Source organism: Anomaloglossus baeobatrachus, chromosome 4 (assembly GCF_048569485.1).
Source record: "Anomaloglossus baeobatrachus isolate aAnoBae1 chromosome 4, aAnoBae1.hap1, whole genome shotgun sequence".
NCBI lineage: Eukaryota > Metazoa > Chordata > Amphibia > Anura > Aromobatidae > Anomaloglossus > Anomaloglossus baeobatrachus.
The window spans coordinates 236,056,982-236,072,987 of NC_134356.1; the positions used below are offsets into that span (position 1 = coordinate 236,056,982).

General features: G+C 47.6%; 1 protein-coding gene across 1 annotated transcript in view; it reads left to right on the plus strand.

Annotated features, from left to right (window-relative positions):
* Positions 1-16,006, plus strand: part of LOC142302376 (dynein axonemal heavy chain 3-like) — a 2,626,214-nt gene that overhangs the window by 1,197,431 nt on the left and 1,412,777 nt on the right. The window contains exon 39 of the mRNA XM_075343433.1: positions 271-404. Coding sequence (XP_075199548.1) covers positions 271-404 — 134 coding nt within the window. The remainder of the gene's footprint in view (positions 1-270; positions 405-16,006) is intronic.

Consider the following 16,006-nt stretch of genomic DNA (forward strand, 5'->3'; position numbering starts at 1 on the left):
TGATTCTCCTCTTTCGATAAGCTGGACTAGCGTGAGTTCGCATGTGCTGGCTAATCAAAAGAAAGAGACGGGAATGCCTGCAGGTAAGAGGCAACACTCCCGCTACCGTGCAATGGCCACAGACCACTGTTATGACCAGTAGAATGGGATGTGAGAATAGAGTTGCATCAACTCTATTCTTAGATTATTATTTATTCTTTAGTAAAGTTTTATTCAGTTAGCTTTCATATAGTGATGTTCATAAAGTAAGTTTGTCTTTTGTCTCTTTAGATGATGTGCAGGTGGCTGCTTCCCGTTTGCTTACATTTTGTGGAGAAAAATTGTAAATTTGTGATTCCAACCTCTCCCATGCATCTTACCATGTCAATGCTCAAGATGTATGAATGCTTGCTAACAAATGTCAGGTAACTGCCCATTTCTTTTAACCTAACATTAATATTATTTTTGCTGTGTAAAATGCGGCAATTTGACATTCAATGTCATGTACTGTCTATGACACTCTATGAGCAAGATGATATCTACTAATAAATCTGAATGCTGTGACTACTACATTAGGATTAAGATTTTTGGCTTGAAAAATCAAGGCTTTTACAAAATTATACTGGCATAAAAAGCTTTGAAAAGTCATATCATTTTGGTGTAACGTAAGCCTGCGCTAAAATTATTGAACATTTTGGTGTTTCCATGGCATTTTCACCCCAACTCTGACAAAGTTGATGGAGCTGGCACGAGACGGGGATCTACAAAACACCAATCTTCTTGAATCATCCCCTAGATTTTTTTTTATAATGAAGTATATTGGCAAAGTTAAAGTATGCAATGTAATGCTATAATGCAGCTTTGAAAAAAGTATCATCATAGTATCATAGATTTTAAGGTTGAAGGGAGACTCTAAGGGCGGCTTTGCACGTTGCAACATCGCACATGCGATGTTGGTGGGGTCAAATCGAAAGTGACGCACTTCCGGCGTCACTTTCGAGATCGTAGTGTGTATATGCTAGATGATATGATTAACGAGCGCAAAAGCATCGCTATCGTATCATCGTTGCAGGCTCTGACTTTTTCATAATTATGCTGCAGCAACAGGTACGATGTAGTTCCTTGCTCCTGCGGCTGCACACATCGCTGTGTATGAAGCCACAAGAGTGAGGAACATCAGCTTACCTGCCGCCGGCGGCTATACGGAAGGAAGGAGGTGGGCGGGATGTTTACATCCTGCTCATCTCCGCCCTTCCGTCTCTATTGGCCGCCTGCCGTGTGACGTCGCTATGACGCCGCACGACCCGCCCCCCCTTAGGAAAGAGGCGGGTCGCCGGCCAGAGCGACGGTCGCAGGGCAGGTGAGTGCATGTGAACCTGGCGTAGCGATAATTTTCGCTACGCCAGCTATCACAAGATATCGTACCTGCGACGGGGGCAGGGACTATCGCGTGCGACATCACATCGAAGCCCGCCTAAGTCCATCTAGTTCAACCTGTAGCCTAACATGTTGATCCAGAGGAAGGCAAAAAAAACCCCAATGTGGCAAACAAGCTCCAATAGGGAAAACAATTCCTTCCTGACTCCACATATGGCAATCAGACTAGTTCCATGGATCAACACCCTGTCACAAAATCCAATATACATAACTGGTAATATTAAATTTTTCAAGAAAGGCGTCCGGGCTCTGCTTAAATGTTAGTAGTGAATCACTCATTACAACATCATGCGGCAGAGAGTTCCATAGTCTCACTGCTCGTACTGTAAAGAATCCTTGTCCGTGATTATGATTAAACCTTCTTTCCTCAAGACGTAGCGGATGCCCCCGTGTTCCAGTCGCAGGCCTAGGTGTAAAAAGATCTTTGGAAAGTACAGTATTTATTGATGGGCAAATCTACAAACCTTAATGTTTTACAAAACTGAGTGATTAAAAAGTATTAAATGAAAAAAAGACACGATCTCATTCTGCTTTATATTATAATATAAAGGTTAAATTAAGAAAAAATGTATTTTTTTATTTTACTATAGATTTTAGGAGCTTTAGCATGCAGTCTTCATTTCTTCATATATGCAGTTTTAAGCCTGATCAAATTCTCAGAGTTTTCTCTTATGGGAGTGTCCCTCCCTGTAATACATGCTAGATGGGAGATCTGTGTATTTCCAGAGTGTTGATGTTAGCACTCTTTTTTTGTGTGAGCACAGCTACAGAACTTTATTTGTGCAGTTCTGTGTACAACCTCTTCCTCCTCCCTCCTGCTATTTCTAACACTGAAAAGAGAGCAAACACTTGTGTGTGATAATTTACTATATCATCATAGGGTCTAATTAAAAACATTATGTTCGTTATAATTGTTACAAAGAACAATAGGTAATAGATATGACAGCCGTTTTCTTTGTAGTGTAGTGATTACAACTTGAAGACTTCTAGTGTTAACCCCTTCACGACCTTTGACGGATCTAGCCGTCATGGTGCCCTGGTACTTAAAGACCCATGACGGATACATCCGTCATGGCGGAATCGCGGCACCAGAGCACCGGGCACCGCCATCGGTTTTAAAAAACTGTAGATTCGGGAAGGAGAGGACTTGTACCTGACCTCAGGAGGGGTGGTGTCTCCTTCCCGGACCTACGGAGGCTGTGATTGGCTGACGAACGCCGCTCAGCCAATCACAGCCAGTGTTATGTTTCAGCCATTGAAAATGGCTGAAGCATTGAAATCCAGCTATGTCAGTGCAGCTGCAGCACTGGCCATTGGCTGGAGCTCAGTGTGCTTTACTGCACCCGCCCCCAGCTCTGATTGGAGAGATCGACCTTGTGACCCATCTCTCCAAGCAGTACCGTGCATCTGGGACCGGGTGAGCTCCCTGTAGGAGATCGCTCTCCTTAGCTTCTCCCTCCGTGGAATCTGAGGAGAGTGATCCCTGCGGGCGCCCATCTGTGAGTCACAGCCCCCGATCCACCGCTGCCCTGCTCCATGTGCTTCGCCCCTGTTCTCCCGCTGCGCCCCTGCATCTGACGCCGCTACTGTCCCCCTGATGTGATGCCGCTACTTTCCAGCTGCGCCCCTGCATGTTACGCCGCTACTCAGCAGTAAGAAAGCAGTGGCGTCAGATGCAGGGGGGGGGCGCAGCGGCGTCAGATGCATGGAGGCATCTGACGCCACTGCTCTCACGCTGCGCCCCCCCCTGCATGTGACGCCACTGCTTTCTTTCTGCTGCCTGCTTGTATCTGCCGCTCCACTGCCCCTGCATCTGCCGCTCCACCGCCCCTGCATCTGCCGCTGCACTGTCCCCATCAGCTACTGCACTCTCCCCATCAGTCGCTCCACCGCCCCTGCATCTGCCGCTCCACCGCCCCTGCATCTGCCGCTGCACTGTCCCCATCAGCCACTGCACTCTCCCCATCAGTCGCTCCACCGCCCCTACATCTGCCGCTGCACTCTCCCCATCAGCCACTGCACTCTCCCCATCAGCCGCTCCACCACCCCTGCATCTGCCGCTGCACTCTCCCCATCAGCCACTGCACTCTCCCCATCAGCCGCTCCACCGCCCCTGCATCAGCCGCCGCACTCTCCCCATCAGCCACTGCACTCTCCCCATCAGCCGCCGCACTCTCCCCATCAGCCGCCGCACTCTCCCCATCAGCCGCTGCACTCTCCCCATCAGCTGCTGCGCTCTCCCCATCAGCCGCGCTGCCGCACTCTCCCCATCAGCCTCCGCACTCTCCCCATCAGCCGCTCCACCGCCCCTGCATCTGCCGCTGCACTCTCCCCATCAGCCACTGCACTCTCCCCATCAGCCGCTCCACCGCCCCTGCATCTGCCAATGTACTCTCCCCATCAGCCACTGCACTCTACCCATCAGCCGCTCCACCGCCCCTGCATCAGCCGCCGCACTCTCCCCATCAGCCGCCGCACTCTCCCCATCTGCCGCTGCGCCCCTGCATCTGCCACTTCGCCCCTGCATCTGCCACCTCACTCCCCCATCAGCCTCTGCGCCCCTGCATCTGCCACCTCACTCCCCTATCAGCCTCGTCGCCCCTGCATCTGCCACCTCACTCCCCCATCAGCCTCTGCCCCCTCCCTGATCTGCTGCCTGCTCTCTCCCATCCCCTTAATCCTCTGCCCCCTCTCCCCCCTCCCGGATCTGCTGCAATCCTGCTGCCTAGATCCATTCTGCAAGGTAGCTATCCCCAATCTCACCTCCCACTCCCATTCCACGCTTCCCCTCACCCCCCCTTCCTCTGCCGCTCCTCCATCCGCCGCGCCCTCTCCCATCCTCCACCGCGCCCCCTCTCCCATCTTCCGCCGCCCCCTCTCCCATCCTCCGCCGCGCCCTCTATCCCATCCTCTGCTGCTCCTGCATCCGTTGCGCCCTCTTCTATCCTCCATCCATCTTTTTTTCCATCCCACCTATTCCCCCCTCTTTTTGCAGCACATCCGTGCATTCATCCTAATTTTTTTTATGTAAACTAAGAAAGAAATACAAATAAACTTAGTGTAGGGCCAGTAAAATTATACTGTAGTAATCGTCAACTACAGTATTTTTTACTGAATATTGTAAGGGTCAGCCCAGTGCCACATGTGAGAGTGATGCACAAGCCTCACTCCGCATCATCCGCCACGGTCGCTCTCTTCCAGACAGGAGTGTGCTGTGTCGGGTGATGCGATGCGAGATTTGTGCATTGCTCTCACGTGTGGCACTTGCTTTAGTGTCAGTTGCAGGCGCTCATTATATATATATATATATATTTTTTTTTTTACTGACGTCTGTATTTTTTATTTTGCCAAACTAATATTTCTTTGTATGGGGGGGGTCTAGTTTCCAACATGGGGTCACATGTGGGGGAGCTCCACTGTTTGGGCACATCAGGGGGATCTCCAAACGCAACATGGTGCGGCTAACAATTCCAGCTAATTTTCCATTTAAAAAGTCAAATGACGCTCCTTCCCTCTGGAGCTCTGCCGTGCGCCCAAACAGTGGTTTTCTGCCACATATGAGGTATCAGCATACTCAGAACAAATTGCCCAACAAATTTTGCGGTCCATTTTATCCTGTTACCCCTGTAAAAATTAAAAAATTGAGCCTAAAATAACATTTTTCTGGAAAAAAAAGTACTTTTTTGTTTTTATGCCTCAATGTATGAAGCACGTGAGGGTTCAAAGTGCTCATTACCCATGTAGATTTATGCCATGGGGGTCTAGTTTCCAAAATGAGGTCACTTGTAGGGGAGCTCCATTGTTTAGGCACCTCAGCGGGTCTCCATACGCAACATGGCGTACGCTAATAATTCCAACCAATTTTGATGTGAAATGGCGCTTCTTCTCTTCTGAGCCCCGCCGTGTGCCCAGACAATTACTTTCCACCACATATGAGGTATCTGTGTACTCAGGAGAAATTGCACAATACATTTTATGGTGCATTTTTTTCTTATACCCTTGTGGAAAAAAAAGCTACCTGGTTGAAATAACAATTTCATGGTAAAAAAAAAAATATATATATTTTCACGGCTGAACATTCTAAACTTTTGTGAAGCCCCCAGAGGTTCAAAGTGCTCAATAAACATCTAGATAAATTCCATGAGGGGTCTAGTTTCCAAAATGGGGTCACTTGTGGGGGAGCATTAATGTTTAGGCACCTCAGAGGGTCTCCAAACACAACATGGCATCCACTAATAATTCCAACCAATTTTGATGTGAAATGGCGCTTCTTCTCTTCTGAGCCCCGCCGTGTGCCCAGACAATTACTTTCCACCACATATGAGGTATCTGTGTACTCAGGAGAAATTGCACAATACATTTTATGGTGCATTTTTTTCTTATACCCTTGTGGAAAAAAAAGCTACCTGGTTGAAATAACAATTTCATGGTAAAAAAAAAAATATATATATTTTCACGGCTGAACATTCTAAACTTTTGTGAAGCCCCCAGAGGTTCAAAGTGCTCAATAAACATCTAGATAAATTCCATGAGGGGTCTAGTTTCCAAAATGGGGTCACTTGTGGGGGAGCATTAATGTTTAGGCACCTCAGAGGGTCTCCAAACACAACATGGCATCCACTAACGATTCCAGACAATTTTGCGTTTGAAAAGTCAAATGTCGCTCCTTGCTTTCCGAGCCCTGCTGTGCGCCCAAACATTTGATTTCCACCACATATGAGATATCGGTGTACTCAGGAGAAATTGCACAATTAATTTTATGGTGCATTTTTCCTGATACCCTTGTGAAAATGCTAAATTTTATGGCTAAAGTAACATTTTTGTGTAAAAAAGTAAAATTTTCATTTTTTTCCTTCCACATTGCTTTGGTTGCTGTAAAGCTCCTAAAGGGTTAATAAACTTTTTGGATGTAGTTTTGAGCAGTGTGAGGGGTGCAGATTTTAGAATGGGGTCACTTTTGGGTATTTTCTGTCACCTAGGTCTCTCAAACTCACTCCAAATGTGATGTGGTACCTAAAAAATTTTTTTTGTAAATTTTGTTGGAAAAATGAAAAATTGCTGATGAACTTTGAACCCCTCTAACTTCCTAACGGAAAAAAAAATTTGTTTCGAAAATTGCGCTGGTGTAAAGTGGACATGTGGGAAATGTTATATAGTAACTATTTTGTGTGACATATCTCACAGATTTATGGGCATAAAATTTCAAATTTTGAAAATTGCAAAATTTTCAAAATTTTCTCCAAATTTCCAAAATTTTCACAAATAAACGCAAAAAATATCAGCCTAAATTTACCATTGACATGAAGTACAATATGTCATGAAAAAACAATCTCAGAATTGCAGGATCCGTTGAAGCGTTCCAGAGTTATAACTAGAGTTGAGCGCGGTTCGTGGTTCGTGGTTCTCCAGTTCGCGGCTCGAGTGATTTTGGGGCATGTTCTAGATCGAACTAGAACTCGAGCTTTTTGCAAAAGCTCGGTAGTTCTAGAAACGTTCGAGAACGGTTCTAGCAGCCAAAAAACAGCTAAATCATAGCTTGGTTTCTGCTGTAATAGTGTAAGTCACTCTGTGAATCAAACTATTATCACATTTCAGTGTATAGTGTGCGTGAACAGCGCCTTCAGATCACTGCTGTTTCTATAATGGCGATCGCCATTTTTTTTTTTTTTTTTTCTTGTCTTCCTTCCCTAAGCGCGCGCGTCTTGTGGGGCGGGCCAGCATGTCAGCCAATCCCAGACACACACACAGCTAAGTGGACTTTGAGCCAGAGAAGCAACGGCATGTGTGATAGGATCTGCATGTCACATGTCCCTGCATTATAAAACCGGACATTTTCTTCACGGACGCCATTATCTGCCTTCTGCGTCTTTGGTGTCAGACATCACTGTCGCAGCTCCGTCTTCCTGAGTCCTATAGCCGATACAGCTGTATGCGCTGCATACACAGCGTTAGACAGCTTAGGGAGAGCACTTTATAGCAGTCCTTTTAAGGGCTCCAACCGGCAGGGTCAGAGAGCCATAGGTGACAGGTCCTGCAAACAGCAACAGCGTCTGTGTAGCCCAGGTCAGGGATTTCCTACCTGCATTTCACCATTAGGAGGGAATAGAAAGGCAGTCTTCCATTCCTCTACCCAGAGCACCACAATCCTGCCACTGTACCCTCTTGTCCTCTGCACACTCCAACTGATAACTAAGCCATTATACTAGCAAACACTCAGTGTACCTAGTGGCATCCTATACGTGGCTATTGGACTTTGCTATAGTCCCACTAGTGCAAAGACATTTGCAGAGCGCGTCTGCCTGCATTGCACACTACAACTCATTCTAACCAAGCCATTATACTAGCAAACACTCAGTGTACCTAGTGGCATCCTATACGTGGCTATTGGACTTTGCTATAGTCCCACTAGTGCAAAGACATTTGCAGAGCGCGTCTGCCTGCGTTGCACACTACAACTCATTCTAACCAAGCCATTATACTAGCAAACACTCAGTGTACCTAGTGGCATCCTATACGTGGCTATTGGACTTTGCTATAGTCCCACTAGTGCAAAGACATTTGCAGAGCGCGTCTGCCTGCGTTGCACACTACAACTCATTCTAACCAAGCCATTATACTAGCAAACACTCAGTGTACCTAGTGGCATCCTATACGTGGCTATTGGACTTTGCTATAGTCCCACTAGTGCAAAGACATTTGCAGAGCGCGTCTGCCTGCGTTGCACACTACAACTCATTCTAACCAAGCCATTATACTAGCAAACACTCAGTGTACCTAGTGGCATCCTATACGTGGCTATTGGACTTTGCTATAGTCCCACTAGTGCAAAGACATTTGCAGAGCGCGTCTGCCTGCGTTGCACACTACAACTCATTCTAACCAAGCCATTATACTAGCAAACACTCAGTGTACCTAGTGGCATCCTATACGTGGCTATTGGACTTTGCTATAGTCCCACTAGTGCAAAGACATTTGCAGAGCGCGTCTGCCTGCGTTGCACACTACAACTCATTCTAACCAAGCCATTATACTAGCAAACACTCAGTGTACCTAGTGGCATCCTATACGTGGCTATTGGACTTTGCTATAGTCCCACTAGTGCAAAGACATTTGCAGAGCGCGTCTGCCTGCGTTGCACACTACAACTCATTCTAACCAAGCCATTATACTAGCAAACACTCAGTGTACCTAGTGGCATCCTATACGTGGCTATTGGACTTTGCTATAGTCCCACTAGTGCAAAGACATTTGCAGAGCGCGTCTGCCTGCGTTGCACACTACAACTCATTCTAACCAAGCCATTATACTAGCAAACACTCAGTGTACCTAGTGGCATCCTATACGTGGCTATTGGACTTTGCTATAGTCCCACTAGTGCAAAGACATTTGCAGAGCGCGTCTGCCTGCGTTGCACACTACAACTCATTCTAACCAAGCCATTATACTAGCAAACACTCAGTGTACCTAGTGGCATCCTATACGTGGCTATTGGACTTTGCTATAGTCCCACTAGTGCAAAGACATTTGCAGAGCGCGTCTGCCTGCGTTGCACACTACAACTCATTCTAACCAAGCCATTATACTAGCAAACACTCAGTGTACCTAGTGGCATCCTATACGTGGCTATTGGACTTTGCTATAGTCCCACTAGTGCAAAGACATTTGCAGAGCGCGTCTGCCTGCGTTGCACACTACAACTCATTCTAACCAAGCCATTATACTAGCAAACACTCAGTGTACCTAGTGGCATCCTATACGTGGCTATTGGACTTTGCTATAGTCCCACTAGTGCAAAGACATTTGCAGAGCGCGTCTGCCTGCGTTGCACACTACAACTCATTCTAACCAAGCCATTATACTAGCAAACACTCAGTGTACCTAGTGGCATCCTATACGTGGCTATTGGACTTTGCTATAGTCCCACTAGTGCAAAGACATTTGCAGAGCGCGTCTGCCTGCGTTGCACACTACAACTCATTCTAACCAAGCCATTATACTAGCAAACACTCAGTGTACCTAGTGGCATCCTATACGTGGCTATTGGACTTTGCTATAGTCCCACTAGTGCAAAGACATTTGCAGAGCGCGTCTGCCTGCGTTGCACACTACAACTCATTCTAACCAAGCCATTATACTAGCAAACACTCAGTGTACCTAGTGGCATCCTATACGTGGCTATTGGACTTTGCTATAGTCCCACTAGTGCAAAGACATTTGCAGAGCGCGTCTGCCTGCGTTGCACACTACAACTCATTCTAACCAAGCCATTATACTAGCAAACACTCAGTGTACCTAGTGGCATCCTATACGTGGCTATTGGACTTTGCTATAGTCCCACTAGTGCAAAGACATTTGCAGAGCGCGTCTGCCTGCGTTGCACACTACAACTCATTCTAACCAAGCCATTATACTAGCAAACACTCAGTGTACCTAGTGGCATCCTATACGTGGCTATTGGACTTTGCTATAGTCCCACTAGTGCAAAGACATTTGCAGCACGTCTGCCTGCGTTGCACACTCCAACTAATTATAACTAAGTTGCATTGTCAGGGATATTTATTCTTTATTATTCTGCTGTTAATAAAGCTAGACCACCACTGCAATCTTCACCACCTCTCAATTTTTACTACCACATTTTCAGTCCACAATCTTGTCGCAATCAACATGAGTGGCAAAATGACAGATGCTGGTGGAAAGGGGAAGAGGCGTGGTGGAAAAGGCAAAAAAGGTTTTGTCCGTGGGGAAGGTGGCAAAGCTCCATTATCATCTGCTGAAGATAGACCATCTACCAGCAAAAGTAAGATGTCTACTACTTACCGTGGACAATCCGATGTGCTCCCTTTGTTACGGACACGAACAACAGGAACAAAGGTAGATGATGGGCAAAAAAGGAAAATGCTTGAATGGATCTCAAGTGGTCCAACAAGTGCCCTCTCTGCCACTTCAAGTACCGCATCCAAAAAACACCAGTCCTCTGAGTTGTCATCCCAATCAAACTTGCTTTCTCCCAGCTCTGAAGTCTCCATCAGCCCTGCACAGTATGGTGGAACTGAGATGGCTGAGTCTGCAGAGCTGTTCAGTCACACTATAGCCTGGGAATCAGAGGTCTGCTCCCAAGCTACAGTGAGTACAGAACAGGAAATGGTCTGCAGTGATGCCCAGAACCTTTGTGACTCAGATTCAGGCCGTGAGGACCAAGTTTCTGAGCATAATGTTGACCCTTTGTCACAAACTGTAACACCTGTGGTTATAGACAATGAGGAACATACTGATGAAGATGAGACGCAGATACCCGATTGGGATGACAACTTAAATATTCCGTCAGGGCAAGAAGAGGCTCGGTCTGAGGGGGAGGGGAGTGCAAACACAACAATTGATGATGACGTTCTAGATCCCACCTACTGTCAACCCCCAGTCAGGCACTCGAGGAGGTCAACAGAGGCGGTGGAGGAGGATGCAACCGACGACGAAGTTACCTTGCGCCTTCCTGGACAGAGTCGGAGCACTGGTAGCACGTCTACAACTGCATCCTCAGCCACCACTCTGCCTATGAGCATTATTCGGGGTGGATCAACAGGTCGCATGGCCTCTAAGCCTTGCCTAGCCTGGTCCTTTTTTCACATCGAAAAAGATCGCCCAACTCATGTGATATGTAACATTTGTCATGATTCTGTTAGTAGAGGTCAAAACCTCAGCAGTTTGACAACTTCTTCCATGAATCGTCACATGACTAAATATCATAAGTCCCGGTGGGAAGCTCACCGTGCTGCAATGCGGCCTAGTGGAGCGAACCATCCACCGCCCGCCCCTTCCACTGCATCCGCGCGCTCTTCATCTTCTAGGACTGTGGGGACAGCTGCCACACCTGTTTTTCCACGCAAAACTTCCACCACTGTAACCGCAACAGGCAGTTTGCTTGTAAGGTCGTCAGTTGGTTTGGAAGGGGAAACAAGTGAGTGTGTACAGCTCTCTCAGACATCGATAGCACCAACGTTGGATGAAGGCAACATCATGTCTCCGCCTGCACTTTCCTCACAAACCTGCATTTTTCAAGGGACACCCTACTCAACACCGTCTACACACAGCAGCCAGATCTCTGTCCCTCAGATGTGGTCAAATAAAAGGCCACTTCCTCCGACCCATGACAAAGCTAAGAGGTTGACTCTATCCCTCTGTAAGCTGTTGGCTACCGAAATGCTGCCTTTCCGCCTAGTGGACACACAGGATTTTAGAGACCTTATGTCTGTCGCTGTGCCCCAGTACCAGATGCCTAGTCGCCACTACTTCTCTAAGAAAGGTGTGCCCGCGCTACACCAGCATGTCGCACACAACATCACCGCTTCCTTGAGAAACTCTGTGTGTGAACGGGTGCATTTCACCACCGATACTTGGACCAGTAAGCATGGACAGGGACGTTACATGTCGCTGACTGGGCACTGGGTAACTATGGTGATAGATGGTGAAGGGTCTGCTGCACAAGTCTTGCCGTCCCCACGACTTGTGTGTCAATCCTCTGTCTGTCCAAGTTCCGCCACTGCTTCTGCATCCTCCACCTCATCTGGGTCCTCCACCTCCGCCCCAAGCCTGCCTGGTCAGGCCACCAGCGTTCTCACTGCGCAGAAGGAATCACGCACCCCTCATTACTATGCTGGCAGCAGAGCGCAACGGCATCAGGCGGTCTTTAGCTTGACATGTCTTGGTAATAAGAGTCACACAGCTGAGGAGTTGTGGTCAGCTTTGCGGTCCGAGTTTAATAAATGGTTGTCTCCACTCAAACTGCAGCCTGGTAAGGCCGTGTGCGACAATGCTGCAAACCTGGGTGCGGCACTTCGCCTGGGCAAGGTGACACACGTACCTTGTATGGCTCACGTGTTGAACCTTGTCGTGCAGCAATTTTTAACACACTATCCCGGCCTAGATGGCCTTCTGAACAGGGCACGAAAACTGTCAGCTCACTTCCGCCGTTCAAGCGCCGCAGCAGAGCGACTTGCATCGCTCCAGAAGTCTTTCGGCCTGCCGGTTCATCGCCTGAAATGCGATGTGGCGACACGCTGGAATTCAACTCTCCACATGTTACAGCGACTGTGGCAGCACCGCAGAGCCCTGGTGCAATACGTCATGACGTATAGCCTGGGCCAACGAGATGCAGAGGTGGGGCAGATCACCCTGATGGAGTGGTCTCAGATCAAGGACCTATGCACCCTTCTGCACAGTTTCGACATGGCGACGAATATGTTTAGCTCTGACAATGCCATTATCAGCATGACGATTCCAGTCATTTACATGCTGGAGCACACGCTAAACACTATTCGGAGTCAGGGGGTGGGACAACATGAAGGGGAGGAACTACAGGAGGATTCATATGCGCAAGGGACAACAACATCACGAAGGTCCAGACGTTCATCATCACCAACGCAGCAGGCATGGGACCATGGGGGACAGGGATCGACAAGGGCGCATAGTAGCAGGCGAAATGTTGAGCAAGGTGCAGGAGAACATGAAGAAATGGAGGACGAACTGTCCATGGACATGGAAGACTCAGCGGATGAGGGAGACCTTGGTCAAATTTCAGTTGAAAGAGGTTGGGGTCAGATGTCAGAGGAAGAAAGAACGGGTAGCACCTCTATGCCACAAACACAGCATGGACTTGGTCCGCATGGCTGCGCAAGACACATGAGTGCCTTTTTGTTGCACTACCTCCAACATGACAGTCGTATTGTCAAAATTAGAAGTGATGATGACTACTGGATTGCCACACTATTAGATCCCCGGTACAAGTCCAAATTTTGTGACATAATTCCAGCCATAGAAAGGGACGCACGTATGCAGGAGTATCAGCAGAAGCTGTTACTAGATCTTAGCTCGGCTTTTCCACCAAACAACCGTGCAGGTGCAGGGAGTGAATCTCCCAGTTGTAACTTGACAAACATGGGACGGTCTCGTCATCTTCAACAGTCTACCCGTACCAGTAGGACCTTTTCTGGTGCCGGTAACAGCAATTTTATGGAATCTTTTCATAATTTTTTTAGACCCTCTTTTGCAAGGCCACCAGAGACAACAAGTCTGACACATAGTCAACGGCTGGAGAGGATGATACAGGAGTATCTCCAAATGAACATCGATGCCATGACTGTGCAACTGGAGCCTTGCTCCTTTTGGGCTTCAAACCTACAAAAATGGCCAGAGCTCGCAACTTACGCCTTGGAGATTTTGTCGTGTCCAGCTGCCAGCGTTGTCTCTGAACGTGTATTCAGTGCTGCTGGGTGTGTGCTGACAGATAAGCGCACGCGTCTGTCCAGTGACAATGTGGACAGACTGACGTTCATCAAAATGAACAAGTCATGGATCCAGAAGGAATTTACTACCCCTGTGTCATCCTGGGGAGAGTAAATGCTTGTGGATTTGGAATGTGCTTGATGCAAATCAAAACATCCTGTTTGCAACTAGGGCCCAAGTGCTGCCACTGATGTGGTGGGTGTCTGTGTGGCCCAATTTTTGGAAAAAAGGGAGACTCCGCTTGGAGTAACCCTTGCTTGCTGTGTTTTTAAAAGAAGCCAAGATGAACAGAGCTGGGATCAGGAAAGACTTTGCTACCTACCCCGGTGTCATCCTGGGGACGGATAAGAATGGCGTATTTTTGAATGTGCTTGATGCAAATCTAGCTGTGAAGTGTACAACTGGGGCACAACTGCTGCCACTGAATGGGTGGGTGTGTGTGGGGCCCAATTTTTGGAAAAAAGGGGAGACTCCGCTTGGAGTAACCCTTGCTTACATTGTTTTTAAAAGAAGCCAAGATGAACAAGTCATGGGTCAGCAAAGACTTTGCTACCTACCCCAGTGTCATCCTGGGGACGGCTAAGAATAGCGTATTTTTGAATGTGCTTGATGCAAATCAAAACATCCTGTTTGCAACTAGGGCCCAAGTGCTGCCACTGATGGGGTGGGTGTCTGTGTGGCCCAATTTTTGGAAAAAAGGGAGACTCCGCTTGGAGTAACCCTTGCTTGCTGTGTTTTTAAAAGAAGCCAAGATGAACAGAGCTGGGATCAGGAAAGACTTTGCTACCTACCCCGGTGTCATCCTGGGGACGGCTAAGAATAGCGTATTTTTGAATGTGCTTGATGCAAATCAAAACATCCTGTTTGCAACTAGGGCCCAAGTGCTGCCACTGATGGGGTGGGTGTCTGTGTGGCCCAATTTTTGGAAAAAAGGGAGACTCCGCTTGGAGTAACCCTTGCTTGCTGTGTTTTTAAAAGAAGCCAAGATGAACAGAGCTGGGATCAGGAAAGACTTTGCTACCTACCCCGGTGTCATCCTGGGGACGGTTAAGAATAGCGTATTTTTGAATGTGCTTGATGCAAATCTAGCTGTGAAGTGTACAACTGGGGCACAACTGCTGCCACTGAAGGGGTGGGTGTGTGTGGGGCCCAATTTTTGGAAAAAAGGGAGACTCCGCTTGGAGTAACCCTTGCTTGCTGTGTTTTTAAAAGAAGCCAAGATGAACAGAGCTGGGATCAGGAAAGACTTTGCTACCTACCCCGGTGTCATCCTGGGGACGGATAAGAATGGCGTATTTTTGAATGTGCTTGATGCAAATCTAGCTGTGAAGTGTACAACTGGGGCACAACTGCTGCCACTGAATGGGTGGGTGTGTGTGGGGCCCAATTTTTGGAAAAAAGGGGAGACTCCGCTTGGAGTAACCCTTGCTTACATTGTTTTTAAAAGAAGCCAAGATGAACAAGTCATGGGTCAGCAAAGACTTTGCTACCTACCCCAGTGTCATCCTGGGGACGGCTAAGAATAGCGTATTTTTGAATGTGCTTGATGCAAATCAAAACATCCTGTTTGCAACTAGGGCCCAAGTGCTGCCACTGATGGGGTGGGTGTCTGTGTGGCCCAATTTTTGGAAAAAAGGGAGACTCCGCTTGGAGTAACCCTTGCTTGCTGTGTTTTTAAAAGAAGCCAAGATGAACAGAGCTGGGATCAGGAAAGACTTTGCTACCTACCCCGGTGTCATCCTGTGGACGGCTAAGAATAGCGTATTTTTGAATGTGCTTGATGCAAATCAAAACATCCTGTTTGCAACTAGGGCCCAAGTGCTGCCACTGATGGGGTGGGTGTCTGTGTGGCCCAATTTTTGGAAAAAAGGGAGACTCCGCTTGGAGTAACCCTTGCTTACATTGTTTTTAAAAGAAGCCAAGATGAACAAGTCATGGGTCAGCAAAGACTTTGCTACCTACCCCGGTGTCATCCTGGGGACGGCTAAGAATAGCGTATTTTTGAATGTGCTTGATGCAAATCAAAACATCCTGTTTGCAACTAGGGCCCAAGTGCTGCCACTGATGGGGTGGGTGTCTGTGTGGCCCAATTTTTGGAAAAAAGGGAGACTCCGCTTGGAGTAACCCTTGCTTGCTGTGTTTTTAAAAGAAGCCAAGATGAACAGAGCTGGGATCAGGAAAGACTTTGCTACCTACCCCGGTGTCATCCTGGGGACGGCTAAGAATAGCGTATTTTTGAATGTGCTTGATGCAAATCAAAACATCCTGTTTGCAACTAGGGCCCAAGTGCTGCCACTGATGGGGTGGGTGTCTG